The sequence below is a fragment of the Hemitrygon akajei genome, chromosome 28 (genome assembly GCF_048418815.1).
Source record: "Hemitrygon akajei chromosome 28, sHemAka1.3, whole genome shotgun sequence".
NCBI lineage: Eukaryota > Metazoa > Chordata > Chondrichthyes > Myliobatiformes > Dasyatidae > Hemitrygon > Hemitrygon akajei.
Genome location: NC_133151.1, coordinates 46418644 through 46435213, shown reverse-complemented (window position 1 = coordinate 46435213; position 16570 = coordinate 46418644). Strand labels below are relative to the sequence as shown.

Here is a 16570-nt window from a genome sequence, read left to right as displayed (position 1 = left end):
TCCCTCATTCTTCTAGATTCCAGTGAGTACAGGCCCAGATCATCAAACATCCCAGTATTCTTCTAACATATGCAGTGATATCTAAGCCCCTGAGTCTAAGGGAGTCCCAGTCAACATTGGGGAAATTAGTCACCCACTACAATGACCCTGTTGCTTTTACATCTTTCATTCCCTGCTACGTTTCAGTTTCTTTACCTCCTGCTGGCATTTGGGAGGCCTGTAGCACAACTCCGTCAGTGAATGCACCTCTCTTATCCTGAGCTCTATTCACACTGTCTCACTGGATGAAGCCTCCAGTGTGTTCTCTCTTAGTCCCTCACCCACAATTCCATGCAAAGGCTGATCTGCCTCTTGTATGTCAATCCCAATTCCCTGATTTTATTAACATTTATCTTGCTTCTCTTTAAATCTTTTTGGTCATCCAGCATCTCCATTCCTCTCAGTTAGGGATTCTAGTGTTTGTTATACGTGTTTTGTTTGTTTTATCATTTGTGGCCTTGTGGAACAGTGCAGGCATGTACTTTGGTTTCCTGCATTTCACAATTTTGTGTGCCACAGTCATATGATTATGCAAAGGCAGAGGGAGTTTAAATGAAGTGAACATGGGCATTTGGCGTTTGATTGTGCATAGTTATGCACTTACCAAGATCCAATAAAAAGAAGTTAGATTTTAACAGAGCGGACATTCAATGAGTGGGCCAAAAATTGGAGTGGGGAGTTGAGGCTTCGGCACTTCTGAGAGGTGTAGGCTGTAGGAAGATATGTTTTTCTTTATTCTTTATTTCCTCTGTATTACACATTTGTAGCAGAAAGGATGCCAGACAAGTTTCTGCCTAATGTCAGTGTCACAAAATTGTCTTGGTGGAAGGAGACAGAGGGTGTTCGTGGCAGCTTGTCATTCAGGTTGGAGGCCTCTGACCAGTGACGTTCACAGGGATTGGTTCTGGTACTGTCATTTGTCATCGATGTGAACAGTTTCTCTGACATTGTTGTGAATGCAATTAGTGAGGTTGCAGATGACAGCAATGTTGTTGGTAGAGTAGACAGTGAAGATTCTTTGAGAGTACAATGGGATCGAGATGACCTGGGGAAGTCGGCCAAAGAATGGCAGATGAATGTTGAAGTGGACAAGTGTGAGCCCTTGCATTTTGAGAAATCCAACCAGGGAAGGACCTGCACAGTAAATTCTTGTTCCTTGGAGAGTATTGCAGACAGAGTGTCCATGGAATACAGGAACATCATTGACTGAAAATGACAACACAGGTAGTCAGGATGGTGAAGATGATGTTTGGCCTATTTGTCTTCATTGGTCAGGGAACTGAGTTACAGGATTTGGGATGTCATATGACAACTGTAATCATCAAAGTGAGATTGCACTGTATTGTGCAAAGTTCTAGTCACCCAGCTACAGGAAGGATGTCATGAAGCTGGAAAGTGTGGAGGGAAGTTTGATGAGAGTGTAACTGACACTGGAGGATTTGAATTATTGGCAGATGTTTGGACAGACTGGGACTCTCTTTCTCACCAGAGAGATTAAGGAGCTGTCTGGTGACCATCCAAAGGTTTCCAAAATAATTAGGCAATCACTCTTTGTGTCAGGGTAGGGAAGCATAAATTTACAAGACAATTGTTTAAGGTGATGGTGAAACATTTAAAGGCTACCTGACAGGTGGGGGGATGTTGCATGTTTGATTAGGGAGACCAACACTACAGTAATAAGTGAGGGATTTGATGAGGTCTTGTAAGTAGAGGTTTTAAATAAAATGATGAATGGTGATTTTGATGGGATTACACTGCTGGCCTCCCAATAGGCTCAGGTATTGTGGAGCAGACATGTTGGTAAATCACACAGAGGTGTAATGGGAACAGGCTTACAGCAGTCGGGCATTTTGACTTCCCCAGCATTAACCAGATTACCTTTGTATGAAAAGCTTGAGTTTCCAGGAGTAATTTGACAGATGCAGGATCAGTTCATCCCTCAGCAGAAACAATATTTGAAAGGGAGAATGAGGCAACCATCAGCAACAACGGAAGACAAAGGCAGCATAAAGGAACATGAGAGAGCAGAGAATATCACAAAAGTTAGTGGGAAGCTAAAGAACTTAAAAAGAACAGAAGGTAACTAAAATAGTAATATGGAGATAACAGATAAATTATTAAAGTAACTGGCCAATAGTATAAAGGGGAATAAGGATTTCTTTCAGGTAGTTAAAGAGTAAAAGAGGCAAGAATGGATCAGGTTTCAGGTTTCCCATTCTCACCTTCGGAATCACATCCCTCCCTGATCCTCTTTTACACTGTTTAGTTTATTCTGTATTTCTTATTTAACTGGGCAATCTTGATAATTTAGCACAGCGTGATAAATGCATTTCAATGGTGAGGCAGTGCACATTGCAATAGACAATAGAGAGTAGGAGCAGGAGTAGGCCATTCGGCCCTTCTGGCCAGCACCGCCATTCACTGTGATCATGGCTGATCATACATAATCAGTACCCCATTCCTGCCCTCTTCCCATATGCCTTGACACCGCTATCTATAAGAGCTCTATCTCACTCTCTCTTGAAAGCATCCAGAGACTTGGCCTCCACTGCCTTCTGGGGCAGAGCATTCCATCTATCGACCACTCTCTGGGTGAAAAAGTTTTTCCGCATCTCTGTTCTAAATGGCCTACCACTTATTCTTAAACTGTGGCCTCTAGTTCTGGACTCACCCATCAGCGGGAACATGCTTCCTGCCTTCAGTGTGTCCAATCCCTTAATAATCTTATATGTTTCAATCAGATCCCCTCTCATCCTTCTAAATTCCAGTGTATACAAGCCCAGTCGCTCCAATCTTTCAACATATGACAGTCCCGCCATTCCGGGAATTAACCTTGTGAACCTACGCTGCACTCCCTCAATAGCAAGAATGTCCTTCCTCAAATTTGTTGACCAAAACTGCACACAAAGTCAAACCAGTGTAGAACTTACACTGTGAATGATCGGTCATTAGGGAGTGTAATGGGCCGGAGAGATTTAGGGGTAAATCTCTCACACACAGTTCATTGAAAGTGGTGTCACTGGTAGACAGGGTGGTGAAGAACGGGTTTAACATGCTGGTCTTCATTAGTCAGGGGATTGAGTATATCAGTTGCGACATTATGTTACAGTTGTGTAAGTGACTGGAGGCCACACTTGTATTGTGTACAGCTCTTGTCACCGTTTTAGGAAACGGGGTTAAACTGGGGAGAGTGTAGAAAAGATTTCCAAGGATGTTTCCCGGATCTGAGGTTCTCAGTTACACAGAGAGGTTGGTCAGACAATGTCCGTTGTCCTTTATTCCTTGGAATCAGAATCATTGATCACCGTTTTATATGACAAGGAATCTGTCATTTTATTTTGACAGCAGTACAATGCGATGAAGGTGCAGATGTGAACATTGTGTCATGAGAACGCCAAGAGATTCTGGGAATGGCGAACAACGCGGACAAAATGCTGGAGGAACCCAGCTAGTCAGGCAGCATCTCCCACCAGAGTCCTGATGAAGGGTCTCAGCCCGAAATGTCTGCTGTTTATTCCCACCATTGATGCTGCCTGACTTGCTGATTTCCGCCAGCATTGAGTGTGTATTGTGTAAGAGAGAGTGAGTTAAAGGGGCGGGCGGCTTAGACCAGTGTCACTGTGTTTGTGGGTCCGAACACATCGTAGGATTTCTCAGCGCCTCCTGTAGAAAATGAAAAGATTTTTCTGTTACGGAAGCGCCCCACTCCCCAGCTCAGTCCCGAAGAGGGAATTAACCGCAAAGTTTTAATTCGATTAAATATTTCAGCCATAAAGCAGAGAACAGGTCAACGATCGGGAGAGCGAACGCGGGCAATGCAGTAATGAAACGGGTTAAAATAGAAAGTGCTGCCTTTAATCCCGATTAAACTTTCTTTCCAGCGAACATTCCGGTCTCAGGGACAGACAGGAACTAGTCCGAGTCTCCGCAGCGTCCGATTTGAATTGGAATCGGCGAGTTTTTGAGGAGAGAGAAACACAGAAAAATGAAGCCGCCGGGAGCTGACAGCAGGATGTCTCCGCCCCGTCCGCTCGCTGCCTTTAAATTGCTCTGTGCCGCCGCCTTTCGCTTCATTTCTCATTCAGTTCTGATTGTGAGGATTTATCAGAGTCGCCGACATGACTGAGACAGCACCCGCCGAAACGGCTCCTCCAGCCGCACCCGCCGCCGCAAAGAAGACTCCCAAGAAGAAGGCGGCTGCCCGGAGCAAACCAACCGGTCCCTCGCTGGGCGAACAGATCGATAAGATCGTGGCGGGTTGTCACGATAGGAAGGGTATGTCCGGTACAGCCATCATTAAGGCTCTGGCCGGCAGCGGTGTCGATGTGGTGAAACGTCGCCACCAGGTCAAAATGAGCATCAAGAGGAAAGTGGAAAGCGGCTCCTTGGTTCAGGCCAAGGGCTCGGGTATTTCGGGATCCTTTAAATCCGGTAAAGGAAAAACTGCCGTGAAGGTGGTGAAGAAAGCGAAGAAGCCAGCGGCAAAGAAATCTGCCACCAAGAAATCTCCCAGCAAGAAGCTTGGCGCCAAGAAACCCGCGGCTAAGAAAGTGGGAGGTAAGAAACCAACAGCTAAGAAAGCGGCAGCTAAGAAACCAGCGGCTAAGAAAGCGGCAGCTAAGAAACCAGCGGCTAAGAAACCAGCGGCAAAGAAACCCGCGGCGAAGAAAGCGGCGCCGAAGCCCAAGAGCCCCAAGAAAGCCGCAGCCCCGAAGACGAAGGCGGCCAAGAAGACGAAGTCGAAATCCGCGAAACCCAAGAAGACAGCAGTCAAAAAGTGAATTGAGAATACACCATTTGTGTGTATCTGAACCCAACGGCTCTTCTCAGAGCCACCCACATCTCAGAAAAGAGCTGATTCAGAGTGTTGTGATTCCCGCGCCGGGTCCGATTGAGTTTTCCGGGGGAATTTCTCACATGGAACCCGAGATTACCGGTACCTCTGACATTTGGTGCGGCCGTGCCGTCTCAGTGTCTGAAATGAGACGTGGATTCCCGAGCTGAGATTGAGAGATATGGGATGTGGGCAGTTTCAGGCCCAATTCCTTCTCCGATCCGGGAGAGAGTGACTGAGACATTGACACCAGCGGAGATTCAGCTGAGTTGATTGGGAACTGCTGAAACCTATGCGAGAGGGGAGGGGGCGTGTTGAGAGAGGGATCCGTCTCTGGGGACGGACTGCAGCGGGAGGATATGTGATAAACTACCCGGTGGCATTGCCGACTGACCTTCATTCAGGCCCCAGCTACAAAACTACATAGTTAATTTACACAAAACACCAATACCAAAAATGTACAAGAGAGTGAAATCTAATGTAAAAAATCACTATTTCCTGGTAGTCACCACCCCCCGAAATCCCCCACTGTACCCCTCGCGTCGGCATGCTTCCACTCCAAGCACAGCGGGCACGAACGTATCCCCATGTCCAAAGCAAACAATACGGTAACAGCCGCACCAGCTGTACATGACAGGTTTGTGGGAGAAGTGAAGGGCCAGATGAGACCCTGACAGGGAGGGAAGCGCGTTAATCTCTGGATGCATTCAAGAGAGTTAGTTAGAGCTCTTATAGATAGCGGGGTCACGGGATATGGGGAGAGGGCAGGGACCGGGTACTGATCGTGTATGATCAGCCATGATCACAGTGAATGGCGGAGCTGGCTAGAAGGGCCGAATGGCCTACTCCTGCACCTACTGTCCATTGTCTATTATCTCCTGTTCCTTGCTGAATTACCCTGTCTGCACAGAACTGATGCTCGGGGTCAATTAGAGCAAAACCGATCGGGAAGGCAGATCGCTACTACAATAATGAACAGCAAGCTACAGCCCTTTCCTTTGCCGTGGTAGTGGCTCTTAAAAGAGCCTTTTCTGGTGTTCGGTGTGTAGACTGGGCTTAGGCGCGCTCCCCGCGGATGCGGCGGGCCAACTGGATGTCCTTGGGCATAATGGTGACTCGCTTGGCGTGGATAGCGCACAGGTTAGTATCCTCAAAGAGTCCGACCAGGTAAGCCTCACTTGCCTCCTGCAGGGCCATGACGGCCGAGCTCTGGAAACGCAGATCGGTTTTGAAGTCCTGAGCGATCTCCCGCACTAGGCGCTGGAAGGGAAGTTTGCGGATGAGCAGCTCGGTGGATTTCTGGTAGCGCCGGATCTCCCTCAGAGCCACGGTGCCGGGCCGGTAGCGATGAGGCTTCTTCACTCCGCCGGTGGCAGGAGCGCTCTTCCGCGCCGCTTTCGTCGCCAACTGTTTGCGAGGAGCTTTTCCGCCAGTCGATTTGCGCGCTGTCTGCTTGGTGCGGGCCATTCTGCTTCGGGAGTGAGAACACAGGCTGAAATACCGGAACAAGATAGACGAAACGGGCTCCAGGACAGGCTTTTATACAGCTGGGAAGGGCCGTCCCACCGCTTATGATTGGCTGAACACCAACTGTCTATTAAAGGATCTAGTTGCTGCGATTGGTTTATTGATTTCATGCAGGCTGGCGGCGAATAACAATTTTCGACAAAATGGGAAATTGTTAGCTGGCGGTCGGACTTCATCCAATCAGAATGCACTGTGATTGGCGCCCGATTAATTTCGAACCGCCCGCCAATTTCAGAGCACCCAGCTTGATAACTTTTTATTTACAATTAATTCTATCACAGATCATGGATTTTCAGTTTCATTTAATATCTAATTCCCTCAGTTAAGATTTGAATGCATGATTACGGAATCGACTCTCTAAACGAGTGAACTGATTTCTGTCCGAGATGGACAGAATGATTAAGATCGATATAAATGCATCCAGCATTTACGGTAATCACCGCCTGGAAAGGTACAATCGTAGCTATATATATTTGAAGCGGAATGATTAACCTATTTCAAATGGAACCAGATGAATATATTGATAAAAAATAATTAAAATCTTATGGACACGGCTCCCTCTGTGAGGCGGTGGGTGGCTCTTAGAAGAGCCTTTGTGTTGTCGGGAGGAAGTGGGAGTTTTTCAGCCGCCGAAGCCATAGAGAGTGCGGCCCTGGCGTTTCAGAGCGTACACCACATCCATGGCAGTGACCGTCTTGCGCTTGGCGTGTTCAGTGTAGGTGACCGCATCCCGGATCACATTCTCCAGGAAAACCTTCAGCACCCCGCGGGTCTCCTCGTAGATCAGACCCGAGATCCGCTTGACGCCGCCACGGCGAGCCAGACGGCGGATGGCCGGTTTGGTGATGCCCTGGATGTTATCACGGAGCACTTTACGGTGCCGCTTGGCTCCGCCTTTGCCCAGTCCTTTGCCTCCTTTCCCTCTGCCGGACATGATGCTGCTACACTCAGGTCGCTGCTCAGTGACAAACCGACTGCTGCTGTCTCCTTTTATACACAGCGCCCCGACCTGCCCGAGAAACGCGCAGAGAGACAGAGGCGGGGAGGGGAGGAGACAGAGTCAGAGTGACGGACAGAGCCGAGAGCGGCCTCTCATCGTCCAGCCCCGCCTTCACTTTACCACACCCGCCAATTTCCAACGGTTTATCCGACACAAAGCGCTCCAGCTCTATTTGTGTCCTCTGATCCTAGACTTCCCCACTATAGGAAACATCTTCTCCACACCCACTCTATCTGTGTCCTCTGATCCTAAACTCCCCCACTATAGGAAACATCCCCTCCACATCCACTCGAGACAGACAGAGAAACATACTTTATTGATCCCGGGGGAAATTGGGTTTCGTTACAGTCGCACCAACCAAGAATAGTGTAGAAATATAGCAATATAAAACCATAAATAATTCAATAATAATAAGTAAATTATGCCAACTGGAAATTAGTCCAGGACCAGCGTATTGGCTCAGGGTGTCTGACACTCCGAGGGAGGAGTTGTAAAGTTTGATGGCAACAGGCAGGAATGACTTCCTATGACGCTCAGTGTTACATCTCGGTGGAATGAGTCTCTGGCTGAATGTACTCCTGTGCCTAACCAGTACATTATGGAGTGGATTGGAGACATTGTCCAAGATGGCATGAAACATGTACAGACTGGAAGATTTCTGGAAATTTGCTGATTCTCCTGCTTTAAATTACCAGGAAGTGCTTTTCCATTCCGCAAATCCCCGAGGACCTCAGTCTGTCCCTCCCCGGCCCCATGACCAGTGCGAGCGTCCTCACACACAGCAGTTGGTGGGCGAGGGTGCAGTCACTTCCAGTGATGAGAGGGTTAATTCATTAGAACAATTGTTCCTCTGGGTCGCGAGGGAAATGAAAGTCCGGTCACATAAAGGAACAGGATACATCGGCAGATAGAAGGATATACAGACCTCGCCTTGGCGCCTTCTAAAGCCGAGGTAAAGAGGTGGCTGAGGAGCTGGTGTGAGGTGGGTGAGGGCTTTAGGTACGAGGATCATTGAGGTCCCGAGGGAAAGGTGAGATGGGTCCAAGGAGAGGAGCTCAACATCTCTAGGTTTCATTGTTTTACATGTGAGTGGGGGGGAGGAGGGTTATAAGATGCAGAGGTTACCCCACTGGGAATGTCACAGCAAACTGGAGGGCTCACTTACAGAGGCAATCTACAGTCACACGGATTGGATTATAGTATTGGCCCCCAATAACCACCGGGAGGTGGAAGAACACAAAGGTTTATGTTTATGGAGAGGTGCAGAACAGAACTGTCATAGTGGGGGACTTTATCTTCCCTAGAATTGACTGCATCTTGATCAATGCTTAGATGCTCAAGATTTCTTCAGCGATTCCGAGGAGTGTTTGAAACATTATGTACAGAGCCCCACCAGAGGCGAGAACAGACGGGAATTAGTTCAGGGAAACAAGCCAGGCCAGCTGACGATCACAATTTATTTTGTTCGTTAGTTATGAGTAAGACAGAAGCCAAGGGGCATTGATTGGGAGCAGCCACTGTCAGACAAGTCCACATCTGACATGTGGGAGTTGTTTAAAGACCAGCAGATCAGAGTTCAGGATCAGCATGTTCCTGTAAGGATTAAGGACAAGGATGGTAAGGTAAGGGAACTTTGGATGAATGGAGAGATCCTGAATTTAGTCAGAAGTATATGGAAGGTTTAAGAAGCTAAAATCAGACTGGGTATCTTTGGAATATAAAGACAGCGGGGAAATGCTAAAGCTGGTGATAGGAAAGGCCAAATGGAGCCTCAAACTGTCCTTGTGGAGTGGGATCACAGATAATCCCAAGGCCTTTTGATTTATATTAGTTAAACAGGGATAACCAGAGACTGGAAAGGTCCACTCAAGATTAAAGGAGGAATGATGTGGTTGAAGTTAGATGAAGTGGCTGAGGTACTAAATGAGTCCGTTGTGTCAATATTTACCGAGGAGAAGGAATTGAATGTCAATGAAAACAATGTGAGACATGCTAATGTGCAGAGACGTGTTGAGATTAAGGAGCAGGCTGTGCTGGGACGTCTGAAAAGCAATAAGATGGATAAGACTCCAAGAACTGAACACATATATCCTACAATAGTGAAGGAAGCAAGTGAGCAGATTGCTGGGGATTTGACAAGGATCTATGTCGGGGTCCCCAACTTTTTTTGCACCGCGGACCCATTTAATATTGACAATATTCTTGCGGACCGGCTGGCGGGGGGGAGGTTTGTTAATATATACCAGAATACAGGTGAAACTATAAGTCACTTATAAGTGGCTAATTAATACACTCAATTTTGTTTCTAAAAGGGTTTATCTAAAGAATTTAATATTAAACACACAGTGCATATTTTCCTCCCATGCATATAGTGATAAGTCAATTATAGGGCACTTATAAGTCAATAGCATCATAACATGTTAAGTAACATTTGGATATTAAACACACAGCACATATTTTCCTCGTATGAGCATATAAAATCATTGCAACACACCAATATTGGTGAATCAGTAAGAGCCCAGGGCTTGTTTCCCTGCAATAAGGCGGTCTCATCGAGGTGTGATGGGAGACAGCAATACTTAAAGGGGGTTCCTTATGTCCTGACGAAGGGTCTCGGCCTGAAACGTCGACAGTGCTTCTTCCTATAGATGCTGCCTGGCCTGCTGTGTTCTACCAGCATTTTGTGTGTGTTTGAATTTCCAGCATCTGCAGATTTCCTCGTGTTTGCTCCTTATATCCAGTCTATTCCGCAATTTAGTTTTTGTTGCATTCGTTGCAGAAAACCCCGCTTCACAGAGATATGATGTTGGAAACGGAAGCAACGTTTTCAGTGCTTTCGTGGCTATCTCAGGATATTCAGCCTTGACTTTGATCCAGAATGCCGGCAGAGATGTTATGTCAAACATATTTTTCAGCCCATCGTCATTTGCAAGCTCGAGGAGTTGATCTTCCCGCGCTGAATTGGATAGTTGTCATTCTCCCCTGAAGTGACAAATTGAGTTCATTGAGCAGGTTGAAGATGTCACACAGATAAGCGAGTTTTGCTATCCACTCCTCGTCAAGTGTGCTGCCAGTGGTGACGTTTTTCCTGAAAGAAATCTCTGTAGCTGCTCTCTTAACTCAAAAACCTTGGCCAGGGCTCTCCATCTTGATAGCCACCTGACTTCAGTGTGAAAGAGAAGGCGTTTGTGCTCTGTATCCATTTCTTCACAAAGCTGCTCAAACAGACGTGAGTTAAGGGCTTTTACTTTGATGTGATTGATAACTTCAACAACGTCACTAAATACGCTGTTAAGATCAGGTGACATTTTTCATGGAGAGGACATTGATGGGCTCACAGAGTGCATCACTGGTTACATCAGCTTCTGTGTGGACTGCAATGTTCCAGCAAGAACTGTCCTTCGTTATTCAAATAACAAGTCATGGGTAACAAAGGACATTAAGGACAACCTGAACGCTAAAAAGAGGGCATTTAGGGATGGAAATAGGGAGGAGTTGAGGACAATTCAGAGGGACCTGAAAGCCAAGATCAGGGAGGCTAAAGACAGGTGTAGGAGGAAGCACGAGGAAATCTGCAGATGCTGGAAATTCAAACACACACAAAATGCTGGTGGAACACAGCAGGCCAGGCAGCATCTATAGGAAGAATCACTGTCGACGTTTTGGACCGAGACCCTTCGTCAGGACGCTTGAGTGGAAACTCCAGCAGAACAACATGAGAGAGGTCTGGAGTGGGATGAGGACCATCACTGGGTTCTGGCAAACTAGCAACAGAGGAGCTGAAGGCAGTGTGGCCAGGGACAACAAACTTAACCTGTTCTTCAACAGATTTGACACTGTGGCCCCTGCCCATCCCCCACATGATTCATCTGTTGTCGGCCCCCAACCAACACATACTCCACTCTCCCCTCCTACCCCTCCTCACAGCCCCCCACCCTGCTCTCAGGACTACACCCCTCCCCCACCTGAAACCACCACGGTGGGCTTCACAGCTGAACAGGTGAGAAGACAGCTGAAACGTCTCCACCCAAGCAAGGCTGCAGGCCCGGATGGTGTCAGCCCCAGGGTGCTCAAAGCCTGTGCCCCCCAGCTATGTGGAGTACTTCACCATGTCTTCAACCTGAGCCTGAGTCTCCAGAGGGTTCCTGTGCTATGGAAGATGTCCTGCCTCGTCCCTGTACTGAAGACGCCGTGCCCCAGTGGCTCCAATGACTACAGACCGGTGGCATTGACCTCCCACATTATGAAGACCCTGGAGAGACTTGTTCTAGGGCAGCTCCGGCCTATGGTTAGGCCACAGTTATAGAGGGTCAGAGCCGTCTCTATTTCCTAAGGAGACTGAGGTCCTTTAACATCTGCCAGACGATGCTGAGGATGTTCCACGAGTCTGTGGTGGCCAGTGCTATCACGTTTGCTGTTGTGTGCTGGGGCAGCAGGTTGAGGGTAGCAGACACCAACAGAATCAACAAACTCATTCGTAAGGCCAGTGATGTTGTGGGGGTGGAACTGGACTCTCTGAAGGTGGTGTATGAAAAGAAGATGCTGTCCAAGTTGCATGCCATCTTGGACAACGTCTCCCATCCAATGCATAATGTACTGGTTAGGCACAGGAGTATATTCAGCCAGAGACTCATTCCACCGAGATGCAACACTGAGCGTCATAGGAAGTCATTCCTCCCTGTGGCCATCAAACTTTACAACTCGTCCCTCGGAGTGTCAGACACCCTGAGCCAATACGCTGGTCCTGGACTTATTTCCATTTGGCATAATTTACTTATTATTATTTAATTATTTATGGTTTATATTGCTATATTTCTACACTATTCCTGGTTGGTGCGACTGTAACAAAACCCAGTTTCCCTCGGGATTAATAAAGTATGTCTGTCTGTCTGTGTCCTCAATTGCAACATATGAGGTCCCTCAGTACTGGAGTGTAGCAAATGTTGCAGCTTTGATCAAGAAAGGAAATAACAAGAATCTAGGGATCTATAGGCAAGGCAGCCTCATTTCAGTGGTGGAGAAGCTACTGGGGAGGATATTGAGGTACAGGGTTTATGCTCATTTGGAAAGGCACGGCCTGCTTAGGGACAATCAGCATGGCTTTGTGCAGGCAGATCACACTTGATAAAGCTGATTGAGGTTTCTGAGGAGGTGATACAGACTCTAAGATATAGGATCAGAATTAGGCCATTAGGCCCATTAAATCTGCTCCGTCATTTCATCATGGCTAATCCATTTTCCCTCAAAGCCCCAATCTCCTGCCTTCTCCCCGTAACCCTTCATGATCTGACCAATCAAGAATCTACCAACCTCTGCCTTAAATATACATAAAGTTTTGGCTCCACAGCTGCCCGAGGCAACAAATTCCACAGATTCACCACTCTCTGGCTAAAGAAATTCCTCATCTCCACGTTCTACGAGGATGGTGCTCTATTCTGAGGCTGTGTCCTCTGGTCTCAGACACTCCCATCCTCTGCACATCCACTTTATCAAGGCCTTTCACCATTAGATAGGTTTCAATTAGGTCAGCCCTCATTGACCTAAATTCCAGTGAGTACAGGCCCAGAGCAATCAAACGCTCTTCATATGCCCAACTGTTTCATCCTGGAGGCAATTTTGAGAATCTCCTTTGAAATGCATCCAGTTTCAGCTCATCCTTCCTAAGATAAAGGGCCCACAAATGCTCACAATACTCCAGTGAGACCTCACCAGTCCTTTATAAAGTCTCAGCATTGTTATGATTGGTGCAGATATTGTGGACTGAAGGGCAGGTTGCCATCTGTTCCATATTGTGTACTGACAAATATGTTTGATCTACCAGCTATTGCAGGGACATGGTTACAGAGACTTGGACTGGGAATCTGACATTCCTACATGTTTAATGTTCCACATGGAATCAACAAAATGGAAAGGAGCAGGGTGGATTTGTTCATAACGTGCTGGTGAAGGAGTGGATACAGTGCCATCAAAAGTATTCAGTCTCCTTTGGAGGTTTTCATGTTTATTGTTTTGCAACGTTGATTCACAGTGGATTTAATTTGGCTTTATTTTCCCACACTGATCAGCAGAATGGACTCTCTGGTGTCAAAGTGAAAAACAGATCTTTCCAAAGTGATCTAATTAATTGCAAATATAAAACACAAAATAATTTAATTGCATTGGTATTCACCTCCTTCAAGTCAAGTTGATGCACCTTTGTTAGTAATTACCGTTGGCTCTGTATGGATAGGTCTCTATCCGCTTTGCACATCTGGACACTGAAAATTTTCCCCATTTTTCTTTACAAAACTGCTGAAGCTCTGGCAGATTGCATGCGGTTCATGAGTGAACAGATCTTTTCAAGTCCAGTTACAAATTCTCAATTGGATTGAGGTCTGGACTCTGACTTGGCCACTCCAGGACATTAACTTTGGTTTTAAGTCAATCCTGTGTAGTTTTGATTTTATACTTGCAGTCATTCTCCTGCTGGAAAATGAATTTTCTCCTAAGTCACAGTTCACTTGCAGACTGAATTAGGTTTTCCTCCAAGATTTCACTGTATTAGGCTGCATTCATTTTACCCTCTACTTTTATGAGCCTTTCAGGGCCTGCTGCAGTGAGACAGCCCCACAGCATAATGCAGCCTCACCATGCTGGGATGGTGTGTTTCTGATGCTGTGCGGTGTTTGTCTTGCGCCAAGCTTAGTGTTTAATCTGATGGCCAAAATGGTCAATTTTGTTTCATCAGACTATAGAACCTTCTTCCAGTTGACTTCAGAGTCTTCTGGCAAACCCCAGGTGAGATTTCATGAGAGCTTTTTTCAACAATGGCTTTCTCTTTGCCACTCTCCCATAAAGCTCTGACAGGTGATGCATCTGGGCAACAGTTGTTGTATACACAGTCTCTCCCATCTCAGCCACTGAAGATTGTGATTTCTCTAGAGTTAGCATAGGTCTCTTGGTGGCCTCCCTCACTCGTCCCCTTCTTGCACAGTCACTCAGTTTCTGAGGATGGCCTGATCCTGGCAGATTTACAGCTCTGCCATATTCTTTCCATTTCAGGATGAGTGACTTAACTGTACTCCAAGGGATATTCAGTGACTTGAAAATTTTCTTGTATCCATCTCCTGAATTGTGTTTTTCAATTACCTTTTTGCAGAGCTGCTCAGAGTGTTAATTTGTTTTTATGGTGTAGTTTCTCCCAGAATACTGACTACAAACAATCGTGTATTTTTACTACAATCAATTGAAACACCTTGACTCACACAGAGACCTCCACTTAACTGATAATGTAATTCCTAAAACTACTTGGCTGTACCAGTGATGATTTGGGGGTGAATATTTATACAGTCAATTATTTTGTGTTTTATATCTGTAATTAATTTAAAGCACTTTGTGGAGATCTATTTTCACTTTGACACAAAAGTCTTTTTCTCTTGATCAGTAAAACAAATGCCAAATTCAATCCACTGTCATTCAAAGTTGTAAAACATTAAAACATGAAAAGTTTAAAGCAGCATGAATACTTTTCATAGGTACTTTACATGTAGGGACAGTGATGGTGAAAGGGGAGGGAAAGAAGACACGGGGAGGAGTGGTCTCAAGATCCTCAGGTGTTCCTCCCGATGGGATAAAGCACAAAAGGGGAAATATCAAAGAGAGATGGGAATGGAAATGTGATTGTCATGAGAGATTTAATCGGAAGCAGATTGGGGTACCACTACATCGAGTACCTTTGCTCTGTGAGCTGTAACAACCACAATCTGCCAGTGGCAATGCATTCTAGTTCCATTTCCCATTCACATACTGACATATCGGTGCCTTATAGGTGTCTTAACCAGTGGTGGGGTGGTAATGGGGACAAGCTGTCACTTCCTATTAATTGCTGCTTCAAATTGCCTCTGTCAACCAAGTCCAGCTCCTGGCTTTTACATATGGCTTAGCTACGAAGCCCGACAGACTCTTTCTTAGTGACAGGGGAGGGTCTAAATGGGTTTACTGGCATCATATAACTAACTGCTATGGGCAGATGGGGCTTTCACCCATGGTTGGCAACTCATCTAGTGGAAGGAAAATTCTGATCTGAAACCTCTTCCGGTTTGTGGCTCGACCCATTCATGGGGAAGGCTTCGGGAGTAAACCCCGAGGAACAATCCAGTGCTGGATTCCCTGTCAGTCGGATGTTCAATGCAGACTGGCAATCCTGTGACACCGTTGGTGCCTGACCCCACCGGTCTCTGTCGTTGATCTGGATTCATCAGCTGTGTGGAGAGCAGGAGCCCCTGCATGGGCAACAGCTTGCTTTACGTATCGTACTACCCTGGCTTGAATGTTGACTTTCACAGCGAGGGTACAATATCCATGGTCGACCCTGACCCAGCAGAGGGCCATCACTAACATGTCTGTCCATGGCCTCCTCTCCTGCTACGATGAGGCCAAATACAGGTTGGACGAGCAACATCTCATATTCTGATATTGATTTCTCCAAATTTCAGAAATCACTGCCCTCTATTTCCACACATTCACCAAACTACTATTTATCTTCTGACTTTTCCCCCATTCTGGTGCCATTTACCGCCTTTACCTCTCCTCACGCACCGTCATGACTTGACCACCAACTCTCTCTGGTTTTCCACCTCCTTCGTGTCATCCCATGGTCCAACGTTCTCTCCTTCTGGATTCCTTTCTCTTCATCTCTTTGCCTTTCCTGTCTGTCACCCAGGTCCTCTCATCATCATCCCTCCACAAATCACACCCTCCCCCACTCACTTGTCCTCCTCCCCATCCCCAGCACCTTATTCTGGCTTTTGTCCCTTTCTTTCTAATCCTGATGAAGGTTCTCAGCCCGAAATGTCGACTCTTTGCTGAGTTCCTCCAGCATTTTGTGCGTGTTTGCGTCAGTCTGTGTGTTGATTAAGCTGATCAAACTGGTACAGTGGAAGAGGAATTTGTGGAGTGGTCAGAGACAGTTTCTGACAGCAGGATTTTACCCAGGAACAGGCCATTTCAGATGTAATCTGTGTAATGAGGTGGGATTACAGAGAGATCTTGTGATGAAGGATCCCTGAAGAAGTGATCACAATGTGGGAGAACTCCAGACCACAGATTGAGGGTGAACACCAGGGTCCAGAACCAGTGTCCTCAACCTAAATAAAGGCAATTACAGAGACGTGACAGTGGAGTTGTCTGGG

At 46.5% G+C, this 16570-nt stretch overlaps 4 protein-coding genes across 4 annotated transcripts in view; 2 read left to right on the top strand and 2 right to left on the bottom strand.

Moving 5' to 3' along the window:
• LOC140717596 (uncharacterized) overlaps positions 1–16570 on the top strand; it is a 56261-nt gene that overhangs the window by 1693 nt on the left and 37998 nt on the right. The gene's annotated exons all lie outside the window — the stretch shown is intronic.
• LOC140717595 (histone H1-like) lies at positions 4143–4899 on the top strand. The gene has a single exon (XM_073031168.1). It carries the CDS (start codon positions 4158–4160, stop codon positions 4818–4820), a length of 663 nt encoding a protein of 220 aa, XP_072887269.1. The 5' UTR covers positions 4143–4157; the 3' UTR covers positions 4821–4899.
• Positions 5921–6340, bottom strand: LOC140717578 (histone H3). Its single transcript, XM_073031149.1, has one exon. The coding sequence runs from the start codon at positions 6338–6340 to the stop codon at positions 5930–5932; it is 411 nt and encodes a 136-aa protein (XP_072887250.1). The 3' UTR covers positions 5921–5929.
• LOC140717594 (histone H4) lies at positions 6998–7334 on the bottom strand. Its single transcript, XM_073031167.1, has one exon. It carries the CDS (start codon positions 7332–7334, stop codon positions 7023–7025), a length of 312 nt encoding a protein of 103 aa, XP_072887268.1. The 3' UTR covers positions 6998–7022.

What these genes read in the sequence shown, in the direction of transcription:
- LOC140717595 (XM_073031168.1), top strand. Translation starts at nt 4,158, where the DNA reads ATGACTGAGACAGCACCCGCCGAAACGGCTCCTCCAGCCGCACCCGCC.
- LOC140717578 (XM_073031149.1), bottom strand. Translation starts at nt 6,340, where the DNA reads ATGGCCCGCACCAAGCAGACAGCGCGCAAATCGACTGGCGGAAAAGCT.
- LOC140717594 (XM_073031167.1), bottom strand. Translation starts at nt 7,334, where the DNA reads ATGTCCGGCAGAGGGAAAGGAGGCAAAGGACTGGGCAAAGGCGGAGCC.